This window comes from Haematobia irritans, chromosome 1 (assembly GCF_050003625.1).
Source record: "Haematobia irritans isolate KBUSLIRL chromosome 1, ASM5000362v1, whole genome shotgun sequence".
Classification (NCBI taxonomy): domain Eukaryota; kingdom Metazoa; phylum Arthropoda; class Insecta; order Diptera; family Muscidae; genus Haematobia; species Haematobia irritans.
The window spans coordinates 264,222,143-264,235,282 of NC_134397.1; the positions used below are offsets into that span (position 1 = coordinate 264,222,143).

The 13,140-nt window shown below is 27.9% G+C and overlaps 1 protein-coding gene across 3 annotated transcripts in view; it reads left to right on the forward strand.

Annotated features, from left to right (window-relative positions):
* Fmr1 (synaptic functional regulator FMR1) overlaps positions 1–8,393 on the forward strand; it is a 32,830-nt gene extending 24,437 nt beyond the window's left edge. For 2 of the 3 annotated variants that reach the window (XM_075292266.1, XM_075292273.1), the window contains exons 6-12: positions 1,985–2,052; positions 2,163–2,463; positions 2,586–2,717; positions 2,777–3,005; positions 3,061–3,294; positions 7,573–7,644; positions 7,757–8,393. In XM_075292266.1, coding sequence (XP_075148381.1) covers positions 1,985–2,052; positions 2,163–2,463; positions 2,586–2,717; positions 2,777–3,005; positions 3,061–3,294; positions 7,573–7,644; positions 7,757–8,196 — 1,476 coding nt within the window. In that variant the 3' untranslated portion in view covers positions 8,197–8,393. The remainder of the gene's footprint in view (positions 1–1,984; positions 2,053–2,162; positions 2,464–2,585; positions 2,718–2,776; positions 3,006–3,060; positions 3,295–7,572; positions 7,645–7,756) is intronic. The other variant, XM_075292280.1, reaches the window with a different exon arrangement.
* Positions 8,394–13,140: the final 4,747 nt, after the last annotated feature.

Here is a 13,140-nt window from a genome sequence, read left to right on the forward strand (position 1 = left end):
AAAAAGTAACGGCACAGGAACACCACGACATTAAACAAATATTTAAAATAATTTCAAAAATAATTACAAAACTAAATTAAAATATCACAGATGTTTTTCCTTATGACTACGATCATAGAAGATTGGACGTAAACTAAATAATAGCTAATGTATAGGCAGCATTAGTGTTATCTTTGTCTTCTTTTCTGTTTATTGCACATTGAACTCTTTGTTGTATTCTTAGACTCTCTAGAGTATAACGTTTATTCTCCTTTCTCTCTTTGTCTAAGATTTTGACACTCTCAAAGTCTGCTTTATGTCCCAACTCAATGCAGTGTTGTGCTAAAGCTGTTGTATGTCTGCCTTTTCTTATGTCTGCTTCATGTTCTGTTACTCTTGTCGCTAAGCTACGTTTAGTTGTTCTATAGAAATAACATTTTGACAAAATTTTCTATAGAAATAAGATTTTTACAAAACCTTCTATAGAAATAAAATGTTGACAATTTTAACAAAATTTTCTATAGTAATAAGTTTGACAAAATTTTCTATAGAAATAAAATTTTGTTAAATTTTCTATAGAAATAAAATTTTGACAAAATTTTCTATAGAAATAAAATTTTGACAAAATTTTCTATAGAAATAAAATTTTGACAAAATTTTCTATAGAAATAAAATTTTGACAAAATTTTCTATAGAAATAAAATTTTGTTAAATTTTCTATAGATATAAAATTTTGAAAAAAAAATTTCCATAGGTATAACATTTTGACAAAATTTTTTTATTATTGCTGATTTTCTAAAGCAGAGTCATAAGTTCATAAGAACTTTTCAAAAATGTAGTGGAGTTTTTGTGAGGACTATTTATTTAAATTGGGGATTTTTGGGAACGAGAGAGTCCTGATTTGGGAATCAAGAGCCAGAAAAATACTATATGCTGACCCAATATATGGGGTTATATTACTCCTATATATACAAACAGATCATATTCAAATTTAACACAAAGTAAATGTTTGGCACAATATAAACGTCTATAGTACTTACTAAAGTTGCAATATATCATCGAAATCGGTTTAGACTTAGATATAGCTCCCATATATATGTATCGCTCGATTTGCCGAAATTTGGTTATAAAATCCTTATTTATTAACCGATCTTACTCCAGTTTCAAATTTAGATGTTTTAACCGACATTTAGATACAGCTCTTACATAGGTACTATGCTCGATTGTCGGCAACATTACACAGAAAAAAAAATTATCTTCAATCACGAAATTAATTGATCCAATTAATTTTTATGTTATATGTCTTCAATCATAGAAATGATAGTATCAATTAAAAGTATATTAATCCAATTAAAAAAATAATTTATACTATTGATTTTTGTTTTAATTAAAAAATTTGTTGAATCAATTAAATTTTTAATTGAATATTTTTTTTTAATTCAATTAAAATTTTAATTGGAGAACAATATATTGGAGCCACTGTGGTGCAATGGTTATCATGCCCGCCTTTCATAGACAAGGTCGTGGGTTCGATTCCTAATTCGACCGAACACCAAAAAGTTTTTCAGCGGTGGATTATCCCACCTCAGTAATGCTGGTGACATTTCTGTGTTTCAAAGCTTCTCTAAGCGGTTTCACTGCAATGTGGAACGCCGTTCAGAACCGGCTATAAAATGGAGGACCCTTGTCATTGAGCTTAACATGGAATAGGACAGCACTCAGTGATAAGAGAGAAGTTCACCACTGTGGTATCACAATGGACTGAATAGTCTAAATGAGCCTGATACATAGGGCTGCAACCTAACCTAACTCAAAATGTATATAAGACACCCCTGTAAATCATCGCTTATATCGAGTTTGATTCATAGCTCCCATGTTTAGGTGTCACTAAATTGTCAACTATATTTTTTTTTTTTGCATATTTTCTTACTTCGTTGAGGGTATAAAGAAAAACTATAGCTTTTAAAAAGCATCAAATGAATAAATTCTCATTTCCACATTACAGTATATGATATTAAGACATACTGAGGAAGCTGCACGCCAATTGAAATCAACGAAGCTACTTAACCGTGGGTGAGTTTAACGAAAGTCCGTTCAAATTGATTTATTTTCAATACCCCCCAGAAGGCCATATTATTTACTAATGGAATATTTTCCCGTTTGTTTTCTTTATTGCATTTTAGGCACGTTCACGTATTTCAGGTACGTGAAGATCTAATGGGTCTAGCAATTGGTTCACATGGCTCTAATATCCAACAAGCCCGCCTTCTAGAAGGTGTCACCAATATAGAACTCGAAGAGAAGTCATGTACTTTTAAAATCACCGGCGAATCAGAGGAAGCTGTACAGAGAGCAAGAGCCATGCTGGAATATGCTGAGGAACTGTTCCATGTTCCTCGAGAGTTAGTCGGTAAGGTTATTGGCAAGAATGGTCGCATCATACAAGAGATTGTTGACAAAAGTGGAGTATTTCGAATCAAGGTGGTAAATAATCATTCAATTGCTGCGGGATCGATTTTAAAAATATATTCATTTTTCCTTCTCCCTTCATATATGTATGTATCGAAATGTGTTCCAACAAACATGGTTGTGTCAACTTACCATAGATTGCTGGTGACGATGAGCCCGACGTCTCTATACAACGTGAGCCGGGACATGTGCCATTTGTGTTCATTGGTACCGTTGAAAGTATTGTTAATGCCAAAGTATTACTAGACTATCATTTGGCGCATTTGAAGGTATGTTGTTGCACAAGCTCAAATATGAAACCCCGTTTTGATATGAATTGTATCTATAGGAAGTGGAGCAACTACGACAAGCAAAACTGGAAATCGATCAACAACTGCGAGCCATACAGGAAGCCTCTGTGAATTCAGTTCAAAATTTCCCTTCCTCACGCCGTTCGGAACGTGGATATAGTAGTGATATTGAATCGGTGCGTTCTAGCCGAGGGGGTCCACGAGGACGTGGTCGAGGACGTAGTGGTGGCGGCAATAACGGCGGTGGTAATCAACGTTATAATCAAGGTGAGTTTGTGAAAAATGAATTTAACAAATTTGCATTTAACAAATTCCATTCCAGGCCGTCGTGGTGGTGCCGGAGGTGGTGGTGGTGATGAGGAGGACTATAATTCGCGAGGCGATAACCGTTATAACGATCGTAACAGCGGTGGTGGTGGTTATCGTGGCGGAGATCGTCGAGGTGGCCAAAGACGTAATAATCGTAGCAATGAACAAAATGGCAGAGATCACCAGTACTACAATCAAAATAATGATAATGTCCAGGAGGTTCGTGAACAAAGCAGTATAGAGAGAGGTGAGTTTGAAATCAATGTATCCGTATGGCATTGACATCAATGACATATACAAGACCAAAAGTAATTAAATATATACATGAAAATTCTGGGTTCATCACCAATGTACATGTATTGCAGAATAGGGAAAAATGATTCATAATTCTGGAAAATTTGTAAATATTTTTAAAGATATGTCACCCTTTAAATTCTGACTTTTTTTGTCGGAAGCACGTTACCACAATCTCAGTGGCTCTTTAATTTTTTGTATTAATTCGGCCTCTCAATTTTTTCAACATTTTATTTATATAGAAAATTTTGTCTTAATTTTATTTCTATGGAAAATTTTGTCTTAATTTTATTCCTATAGAAAATTTGTCAACATTTTATTTCTATAGAAAATTTGTCAAATTTTTATTTCTATTGAACATTTTGTCTTAATTTAATTTCTATAGAAAATTTTGTGGAAATTTTATTTCTATTGAACATTTTGTCTTAATTTAATTTCTATAGAAAATTTTGTGGAAATTTTATTTCTATAGAAAATTTTGTCGAAATTTTATTTCTATAGAAAAATTTTTTAACATTTTATTTCTATAGAAAATTTTGTCAAAATTTTATTTCTATAGAAAATTTTGTGAAATTTTTATTTCTATAGAAATTTTGTCCAAATTTTATTTTCTAGAAAAATTTGCCAAAAATGTATTTTTATAGAAAATGTCAAAATTTTATTTCTACAGAAAATGTCAAAAATGTATTTCTATAGAAAATTTCAAAATTTTATTTCTATAGAAAATTTTGTCAAAATTTTATTTCTATAGAAATTTTTGACAACATTTTATTGCTATAGAAAATTTTGTCAAAATTTTATTTCTATAGAAAATTTTGTCAAAATTTTATTTCTATAGAAAATGTCAAAATTTTATTTCTATAGAAAATGTCAAAATTTTATTTCTATAGAAAATTTTGTCAAAATTTTATCTCTATAGAAAATTTTGTCAAAATTTTATTTCTATAGAAAATGTTGTCAAAATTTTATTTCTATAGAAAATTTTGTCAAAATTGCTATAAAAATGTTGTCAAAATTTTATTTCTATAGAAAATTTTGTCAAAATTTTATCTCTATAGAAAATTTTGTCAAAATTTTATTTCTACAGAAAATGTCAAAAATTTATTTCTATAGAAAATTTCAAAATTTGATTTCTATAGAAAATGTCAAAAATGTATTTCTATAGAAAATTTTGTCAAAATTTTTTTCTATAGAAAATGTCAAAATTGTATTTCTATAGAAAATTTTGTCAAAATTTTATTTCTATAGAAAATGTTGACAACATTTTATTACTATAGAAAATTTTGTCACAATTTTATTTCTATAGAAAATTTTGTCATAATTTTATTTCTATAGAAAATTTTGTCTTAATTTTATTCCTATAGAAAATTTTGTCAAAATTTTATTTCTATAGAAAATTTGTCAAAATTTTATTTCTATAGAAAATTTTGTCGAAATTTTATTTCTATACATAATTTTGTCAAAATTTTATTTCTATAGAAAATTTTGTCAAAATGTTATCTCTATAGAAAATTTTGTCAAAATTTTATCTCTATAGAAAATTTTGTCAAAATTTTATCTCTATAGAAAATTTTGTCAAAATTTTATCTCTATAGAAAATTTTGTCCAAATTGTATCTCTATAGAAAATTTTGTCAAAATTTTATCTCTATAGAAAATTTTGTCAAAATTTTATCTCTCTGTCAAAATGTTATTTCTATAGAAAATGTTGTCAAAATTTTATAAAAATGTTGTCAAAATTTTTTTTCTATAAAAATGTTGTCAAAATTGTATTTCTAATTATACAATTATTATTACAACACGAAATTTATTTTTAGAAAGCTAATTTGTTTGAATTCACCTAAGTGGTGAACAGTCGAACGATGTTTATTATTTCTACAGTCAACTACAACATATGACAATTTACAGAAACTGGTTTCCAGGATACAACAACAATTCTAACGCGTACATTAGTCGTGTTTTTCCTAGTTTTACGACGGGCTCATCGTTGCTTATTATATTTCATGTTAGCCTGATACCGAAAACAGGCAATTGACGTCCAAATGCATTATATCCAATTATACAATTATTTTTCGAGCTTTTAAAATAATAATAATAATAATAATAATAATAATAATAATAATAATAATAATAATAATAATAATAATAATAATAATAATAATAATAATAATTGTATAATTAGATATAATGCATTTGGACGTCAATTGCCTGTTTTCGCTATCAGGCTAACATGAAATATAAAATTTTATTTCTATAAAAATTTTGTCAAAATTTTATCTCTATAGAAAATTTTATCAAAATTTTATTTCTACAGAAAATGTCAAAAATTTATTTCTATAGAAAATTTCAAAATTTTATTTCTATAGAAAATTTTGTCAAAATTTTATTTCTATAGAAAATTTTGTCAAAATTTTATTTCTATTGAAAATTTTGTCAAAATTTTATTTCTACAGAAAATGTCAAAAAGCTATTTCTATAGAAAATTTCAAAATTTTATTTTTATAGAAAATTTTGTCAAAAGTTTTATTTCTATAGAACATTTTGTCACAATTTTATTTCTATAGAAAAAATTTTCAACATTTCATTTCTATAGAAAATTCTGTCAACATTTTATTTCTGTAGAAAATTTTATTTCTATAAAAAATTTTGTCAAACTTTTTCTTCTATAGAAAATTTTGTCTTAATTTTATTCCTATAGAAAATTTTGTCAAAAATGTATTTCTATAGAAAATGTCTAAATTTTATTTCTAAGAAAATTTTGTCAAAATTTTATTTCCATGGAAAATTTTGTTTCCATAGAAAATTTTGTCAAAATTTTATTTCCATAGAAAATTATGTCAAAATTTTATTTCTATAGAAAATTTTGTCAAAAATTTATTTCTATAGAAAATGTCTAAATTTTATTTCTAAGAAAATTTTGTCAAAATTTTATTTCCATAGAAACTTTTGTCAAAATTTTATTTCTACAGAAAATTTAAAAAATTTGATTTCTCTAGAAAATTTAAAAAATTTTATTTCTCTAGAAAATTTAAAAAATTTTATTTCTATAGAAAATTTTAAAAATTTTGTCAAAATTTTATTTCTATACAAAATTTTGTCAAAATTGTATTTCTATACAAAATTTTGTCAAAATTCTATTTCTATACAAAATTTTGTCAAAATGTTATTTCTACAGAAAAGTTTGTCAAAAGTTTATTTCTATAGAAAATTTTGTCAAAATTTTATTTCTATAGAAAATGTTGTAAGAATTTCAGTTCTATATAAAATTTTGTCAAAATTTTACTTCTATAGAAAATTTTGTCAAAATTTTATTTCTATAGAAAATTTTGTCAAAATTTTATTTCTATAGAAAATTTTGTCAAAATTTTATTTCTATAGAAAATGTTGTTAAAATTTAAGTTCTATATAAAATTTTGTCAAAATTTTATTTCTATAGAAAATTTTGTCAAAATTTTAGTTCTATAAAAAATTTTGTCAAAATTTTGTCAACGTTTTATTTCTATAGGAAATTTTGTCAACATTTTATTTCTATAGAAAATTTTGTCAACATTTTATTTCTATAGAAAATTTTGTCAAAATGTTATTTCTACAGAAAATTTTGTCAAAATTTTATTTCTATTGAAAAGTTTGTCACCATAGATCTGTTTCATATTTTTAGTCGAAAATATCGGTCGCTCAAGTATGATTTCGTAAAACTCATTTGGTAGATAATGATGAAGTTAATCAAATAACGCTTCATGCCACACTATCAAATGCTTGACTAGAGATTGCCGATTCATTCAAAAAATTTACCGTCACGTAACATAGAAGGAACCGTAATATATGAATACATTTCATTCTCTAATACTGTTTTGAATTCTGCTAAATTTTATTGAAACAGATTAGTTTGAAATATACGAAAAGCTAACGAAATAAATTTTTTAAATAACTTCGGTTATTCAGCCTCTAGACGCCAAAGGCCGAAGCTAATTCTTCGGCCGAAATCTAAGTGGTTTATTCAATTTTCGAATTTTTATGCCTAACATTTTTCCGAACAAGACATGTAAACAAGACACCTTATATATTCAGTTTAGAGATTTTTAGAATATGAAAACTATGCCTCAAAATACCTAACCAACATTATTTTTGTTAATGACGTAAGAAACCCTTATAATTTTTTAATATATTTAAAAATGTTTCTTAATGTTGACTTGTACCAATATAAATAATAAAAATATATGTTCTAATTTTAGCTGAAAGCAATTCCTCATTTGAAGGCAGCTCACGAAGACGCAGAAGACAAAAAAGTAACGTCCCCCATAACAGTGAGTATGATGTCAATGAGATCTTCGTTTTTAAGCAACAAAAAATAATCAAATAAACTATAGAAGGCCAAGTGACTTACATTATTAAACTCTCCATTTGTATAAATTACAGCAAACTCTGGAATGACAAACAACAAATCACAACAAAATAGTAAGCCACCACAACATAATGCCGATAAAAGTAATCCAACTGCTGGAGGTAGCGGAGCTAGTGGTAGTGGTACTACAATGGATCAACGATCAAAACCAAATGCATACAATAACAGCAACAAGGATGTTAACAATACAGCACCGAACAGTAACAAGGGAGGTGATCAGCAAGTGGCATCGGCTGCTGGTGGTTATAATAATGCAAATGCAACACCACAACAGCAACAGCAGCAACTACATCCACAAAGTCAGCCACCAAAAGCCAGACGTAACAGAAATCGTAATCAAAATCATGGAAACGATCATCCGAAATCACAGCAACCACCACAACAGCCGCAACAACAACAGCAGCAGCAGCATACACAGGCTAAAAAGGAACCTCTAGTGAATGGAACTTCCTAATTTACCGTTATGTAGTGATAAAGATAAATAAAAAAACTCCATTCACACACACACACACATACTCCCATTTTGCCATTATCATAAAAATATCCCAACACAAACACAACAACACTCATACAGAAAAACAGAAACATTTATATGAATAAAAAAAAACCAACCATTATACATCGCCCATCCTGAAAACCCCGAGCATCCTAGATTCTCATTAGTTTTTATTTTAATATTTGGAATTGAAAGCAAAAGCATAGTAAGTAGTAGCACAGGAGAATAAACAAAAGCATCCAAAGGATTATAGAGAATGTGCTCATACTTTTGCTGTCAAACCCTCCCACACTCGTTTAACTCCCACCTCCCTCTATTTGCTATCCTCATTTCAACACTCACTCACTCACTCCCTCCATTCATTCGTTTATGAAACTCCGAGTTTTTGCAACTATTTTATTTTATTTTTTGTTACAAAATAAAAACTACCCATAAAAATTCAGAGAAAATATAATAGTAATGAAGAGAATTTTATAAAAAATAATAATATATTTAATGAAACAAAAACAACAAAAATTACAAATAATTTTATGAAACATCAAATAAAATCTAGAGATCTATATATATATATATATATATATATATATATATATATATATATATATATATATATATATATATATATATATAATATAACGGTACATATTATTAAATAATAAAACCAAGAACAACAAACAACAACAAAAAAAATATTAAAATAATATAATAAAACATAATTAAATATAAAAAAGAACTAAATAAACCGCTAAAGAAAAAATAGAAAGAAATAAAACAAGAAAGAAATTTAATTTAAATAACACACACACAAGTAATTATAATTATAAAAATAAATAAAACAAGATGAAAACAAGAAAAACAAAAGAAAATAAATTAAAAGAGAAACGGAAGTGAATAAAAAAAAAATAACAACAGCAATTTATTAATTTAATTGATATAAATAGAACAACAAAATAACAAATATATAAAAACAAATACAAAAGAAACAGAAATTTTAATAATAGTTTATAAACATAATAAAAATAAAAACAAAACAAAAACCAAGATTAAAAAAACTGAAAACCGAAAAAATACAGCACTTTATTTGATAAATACATACAAACCAACAACAAACAAACAAAACAAAGAGAAGTAAATAAATAATTTAACATAAAGAAAAGAACAATGTTAACTAACAACATTACTAATTTTTAAGTTTTATGTAAAAATATATATAAACTTTCATTTTCTTTTTTATTTTTATTTTCATTTTTTTTTTTCATTTTCAAAAAGGAAAAGCATGAAATAAAACAAAAACAAATTTCCTTAAAGGATTTTTCTAATTTTAAAACAAGAAAAAAAAAACAAAACTAAACTATGTGGTTTTATTTATTCTCAATTAGTAGGACGGACATATGGGTAAATAACTAGAGATTGTAATCAGTAGATTTTTAATTTTTTTTAAGTCGGCTGGCTGGCCTGATGATCTTTTCGATCATTTTTCTGTCAGTAGTAGATGTTAATTTAAAATCTGGTTGCTAATCACGACATTCCATATCGAATTTATTATCGTATCGAAAAAATTTTGATTTAAAACAAATTAACAAAAAATTATATGGCTAAATCGCAAACAAAAGGTAAAAATGTTTTACTACGGCAATCGAAATCATTTTGGATCAATAAATGTATCGACTCCGGTGATTCGACAAATGTAGACTTCGATAAAAAAAATTTCGATATCGAATGCTGTTATTAGCCCCTTGGCTACTCACGGCATTCGATATCGAATTCATAATCGTATCGAAAAACTTGTCACGACATTCGATCGAAATTTGATACAATTTTTCTAGCATTGTCAACAGCAAAAAACCAAGCAGAACAAAATGAAATAACAAAATTAAGTTAGCGGCACAAAATAGAATGTAGAAAAAATATTTTGAAGATTTCAAAGTAAAAAGTAAATTGCATTACATCTTATGGACCCACATCTATTTTTACATTCCTCCGAATTCCTTTCTAATTGGAGGATAAGATGAATATAAAATAATTCGGTGTAAGTACATGGGTTTGAAATGGTGTACACTGTTAGAAAGTCACCTTTTTTCAGGCTCAATGGATGATTTTGGCTGACGAAGGAGGCGTTCAAATGGAATATACGGGTATGTTCTGGGTTTCACATGAAAGACTTGTGGGGAATTTTTCTCGTAGCGGTTGTTCTGTAAGCTACTTTTCCCCTCACAGACGGGAAATTTTCACGGATTTTCCATAAACATGCTGCAGTATCGATTATGCCTTCGGACTTAACTTATAATGTGTCCAATATGTGGGATATGTTCGACACGAGCACTATCGCCCGGAATAACTGATAGTCTGTAATGCGAAGGTGAAATCTATTTGAAGGGAAATCCAGAACATACCCGATAATTTTTGGTGGCATGTCAGCGGCAATTTTATCGATATTTGTCTGCCGTTTTAAAACTTTTGGCCAATGGAAGCTCCCATCATGCACTATTCTTACAAGGTGGTCCAGAAGCGTAATGTTGTTATGGAAAGGTACGGTAATAATTCGAGCTAAGACTAATATACAGTGGGTAATAGTGTTGTAAATTTTGATTACTTTTGACTACTCGTTACTATTCGTTACTTTTGAATTGAGTACTCGTTACAACTCGTTACTTTAAAAAAAATTAAAAAAGACATTGTGGGCAATTTTTTTTTCTTTTTAAAATTAAAAAACGGCATAGAAAAGCAGATTACACACAAAGAAAATTTCATTAAAATTGAGCCAACGACCAATTTTCATTGATATAACGAAACATTTTCATTAATACAATGAAAATATTCGTTAATAGTACGAAATGTTACGTTGATTAACAGAAAATTCGTAATAATAACGAAATTTTTCGTTGTATTAACGAATTTGTTTCATTGGCTCACTTTTAATGACACATTTCGTTAATATAACGAAACTTTTTCTACCAGTGTACAACTTCGTATTCAATATTCGGTATTTTTTCGTCAGGGTATATCTAGATGGCATTGTGTATTACTGATGCTTGCAATTTTCAAACTTTTTAAATCCACCATTGATAGTGGATACAAATATTTAGCGATCATTTTTATCGTGAGACCCAATGTTGAAATCTTCCATGGGTTTTTGAATAAGCTTGGGCCCTTCTCTGAAAAAAACAATTGGATTGAACCAGCTGAAATCGACGACATTATTATTCATACTATTTGCATGAGACGTGATCCATGTGATTCTTTAAATTAAAGCTCCCACCTACACCCAATGCAATTTTTTTTCAAATGCAAACGTTTTTAAGAAATCAGATAAATTTTTCACTTTCTTTAAAGGTGAAGCCATATATCCTTTTCGTGTCATTTTAACTGATAAAACGATTTTCGAAAACTTCAATTAATACTTTCCAAGAAGTCAAGAATTTTACTTCCAAACCGCCAACTTACTTACCGTTAGAAGAAAAAAACTGGCATTGAAGATATTGAGTACTCATTTTATCGTAACGAGTACTCAAAAAATTAGTCAGTAACGAGTACTTGTAATCAAATACTCGTTACTTTCCCAACACTAGTGGGTAACAGCTTATTTGATGCACCTGTAGTTTAAATGTTCGAGTCGCTATAGTTTAAAAACTAAACATGCTATTCAAAAAAAATAAATAAATAAATAAATAAATAAATAAAAGCCATTAAGTACAGTGATAAGGTGGGTGTATTAAGTTCGTGTTTAAGGTGGGTACTAAGTTCGAGTTTAGCCGCTAAAATCGCTAAAGGTGAGTACTATGTTCGGGGTTTTCACCAAAACACTAAATTAAAAGTACAAATATATTTATGAAGACGATTATATTTTGATCAAGTCTTTTCAAATAATGGATGGAAAAGATCCAAGGAATTGGTTGCATATAATTTTATATTTCTAAATTAATTAATAAAAAAAAGTAACCGTGAAAATAAGCTGGTTTTCAGCTTGAAAACTGAACATAGTACTCAGCTTTAAGTGAAAACTAAATCAGTAAGAAAAAGGCATAAAATTATACATATTTGTTGCAAATTTTTTTATAACTTGATGGGGAAAAGCCCAAAGCAAATTTTCACAAAGTTTGTATTCCTTAAAATGGAGTAATAAAGAAAAGTAATCGTGAAAAAATTACGATTTTAGCGGCTAAACTCGAACTTAATACCCACCTTTAGCCGTTAAAATCGTCATTTTTTCACTAAAGGTGGGTACTATGTTCGGTTTTCGAGTTGAAAATCACTTTATTTTCGCGATTACTTTTCCTGAAATAATCAAAATTATAAATTAAAACCAAAATATTCCTGTAAAGTCTTGTCGAAATCTAGGGGAACAAGAAACTGCGCATCAATTGAATTAATTTATCTGCTTCATATTGAACTGTTTTATTGAAGTAACCGCGAAAATTTCAACTCGAAAAGCGAACATAGTACTTACCTTAAAGTGAAAACTAAATCAGTAAAAAAAAGGCATACAATTATCAGCGTTGCCAGAATTGTTTCATCAAAAACCGCTAGATTTGCCCAAAAAAATAGCTAAAAAAAGCTAAAAAATGCTAAAAAATAGCTAGAAAAAAAGCTAAATTTTTTTGTATCAAAAGTCACATTTTTGATTGAAATTTAATAAACTTAAAGGCTTTATTTCACTTACAATGCATATTATTTTCATTTTAGTTCCACTTCTGTGAGACTGTAACAATATCTAAGGCATATTAGCTCTGTTTGCGTATTCGATACATTTTGATTACTATCACAAATTTTTTACTGGAAGTCCTTCGTTTTGCGGGAGCTACCTTCCCAACACCTCTATTTTATTTACTTGTTATTTTAAAATAATAAATGATCTAAGCATGCTTTGGATTTGGTAAAAAAATGATTTGTCATTTTTTTAAA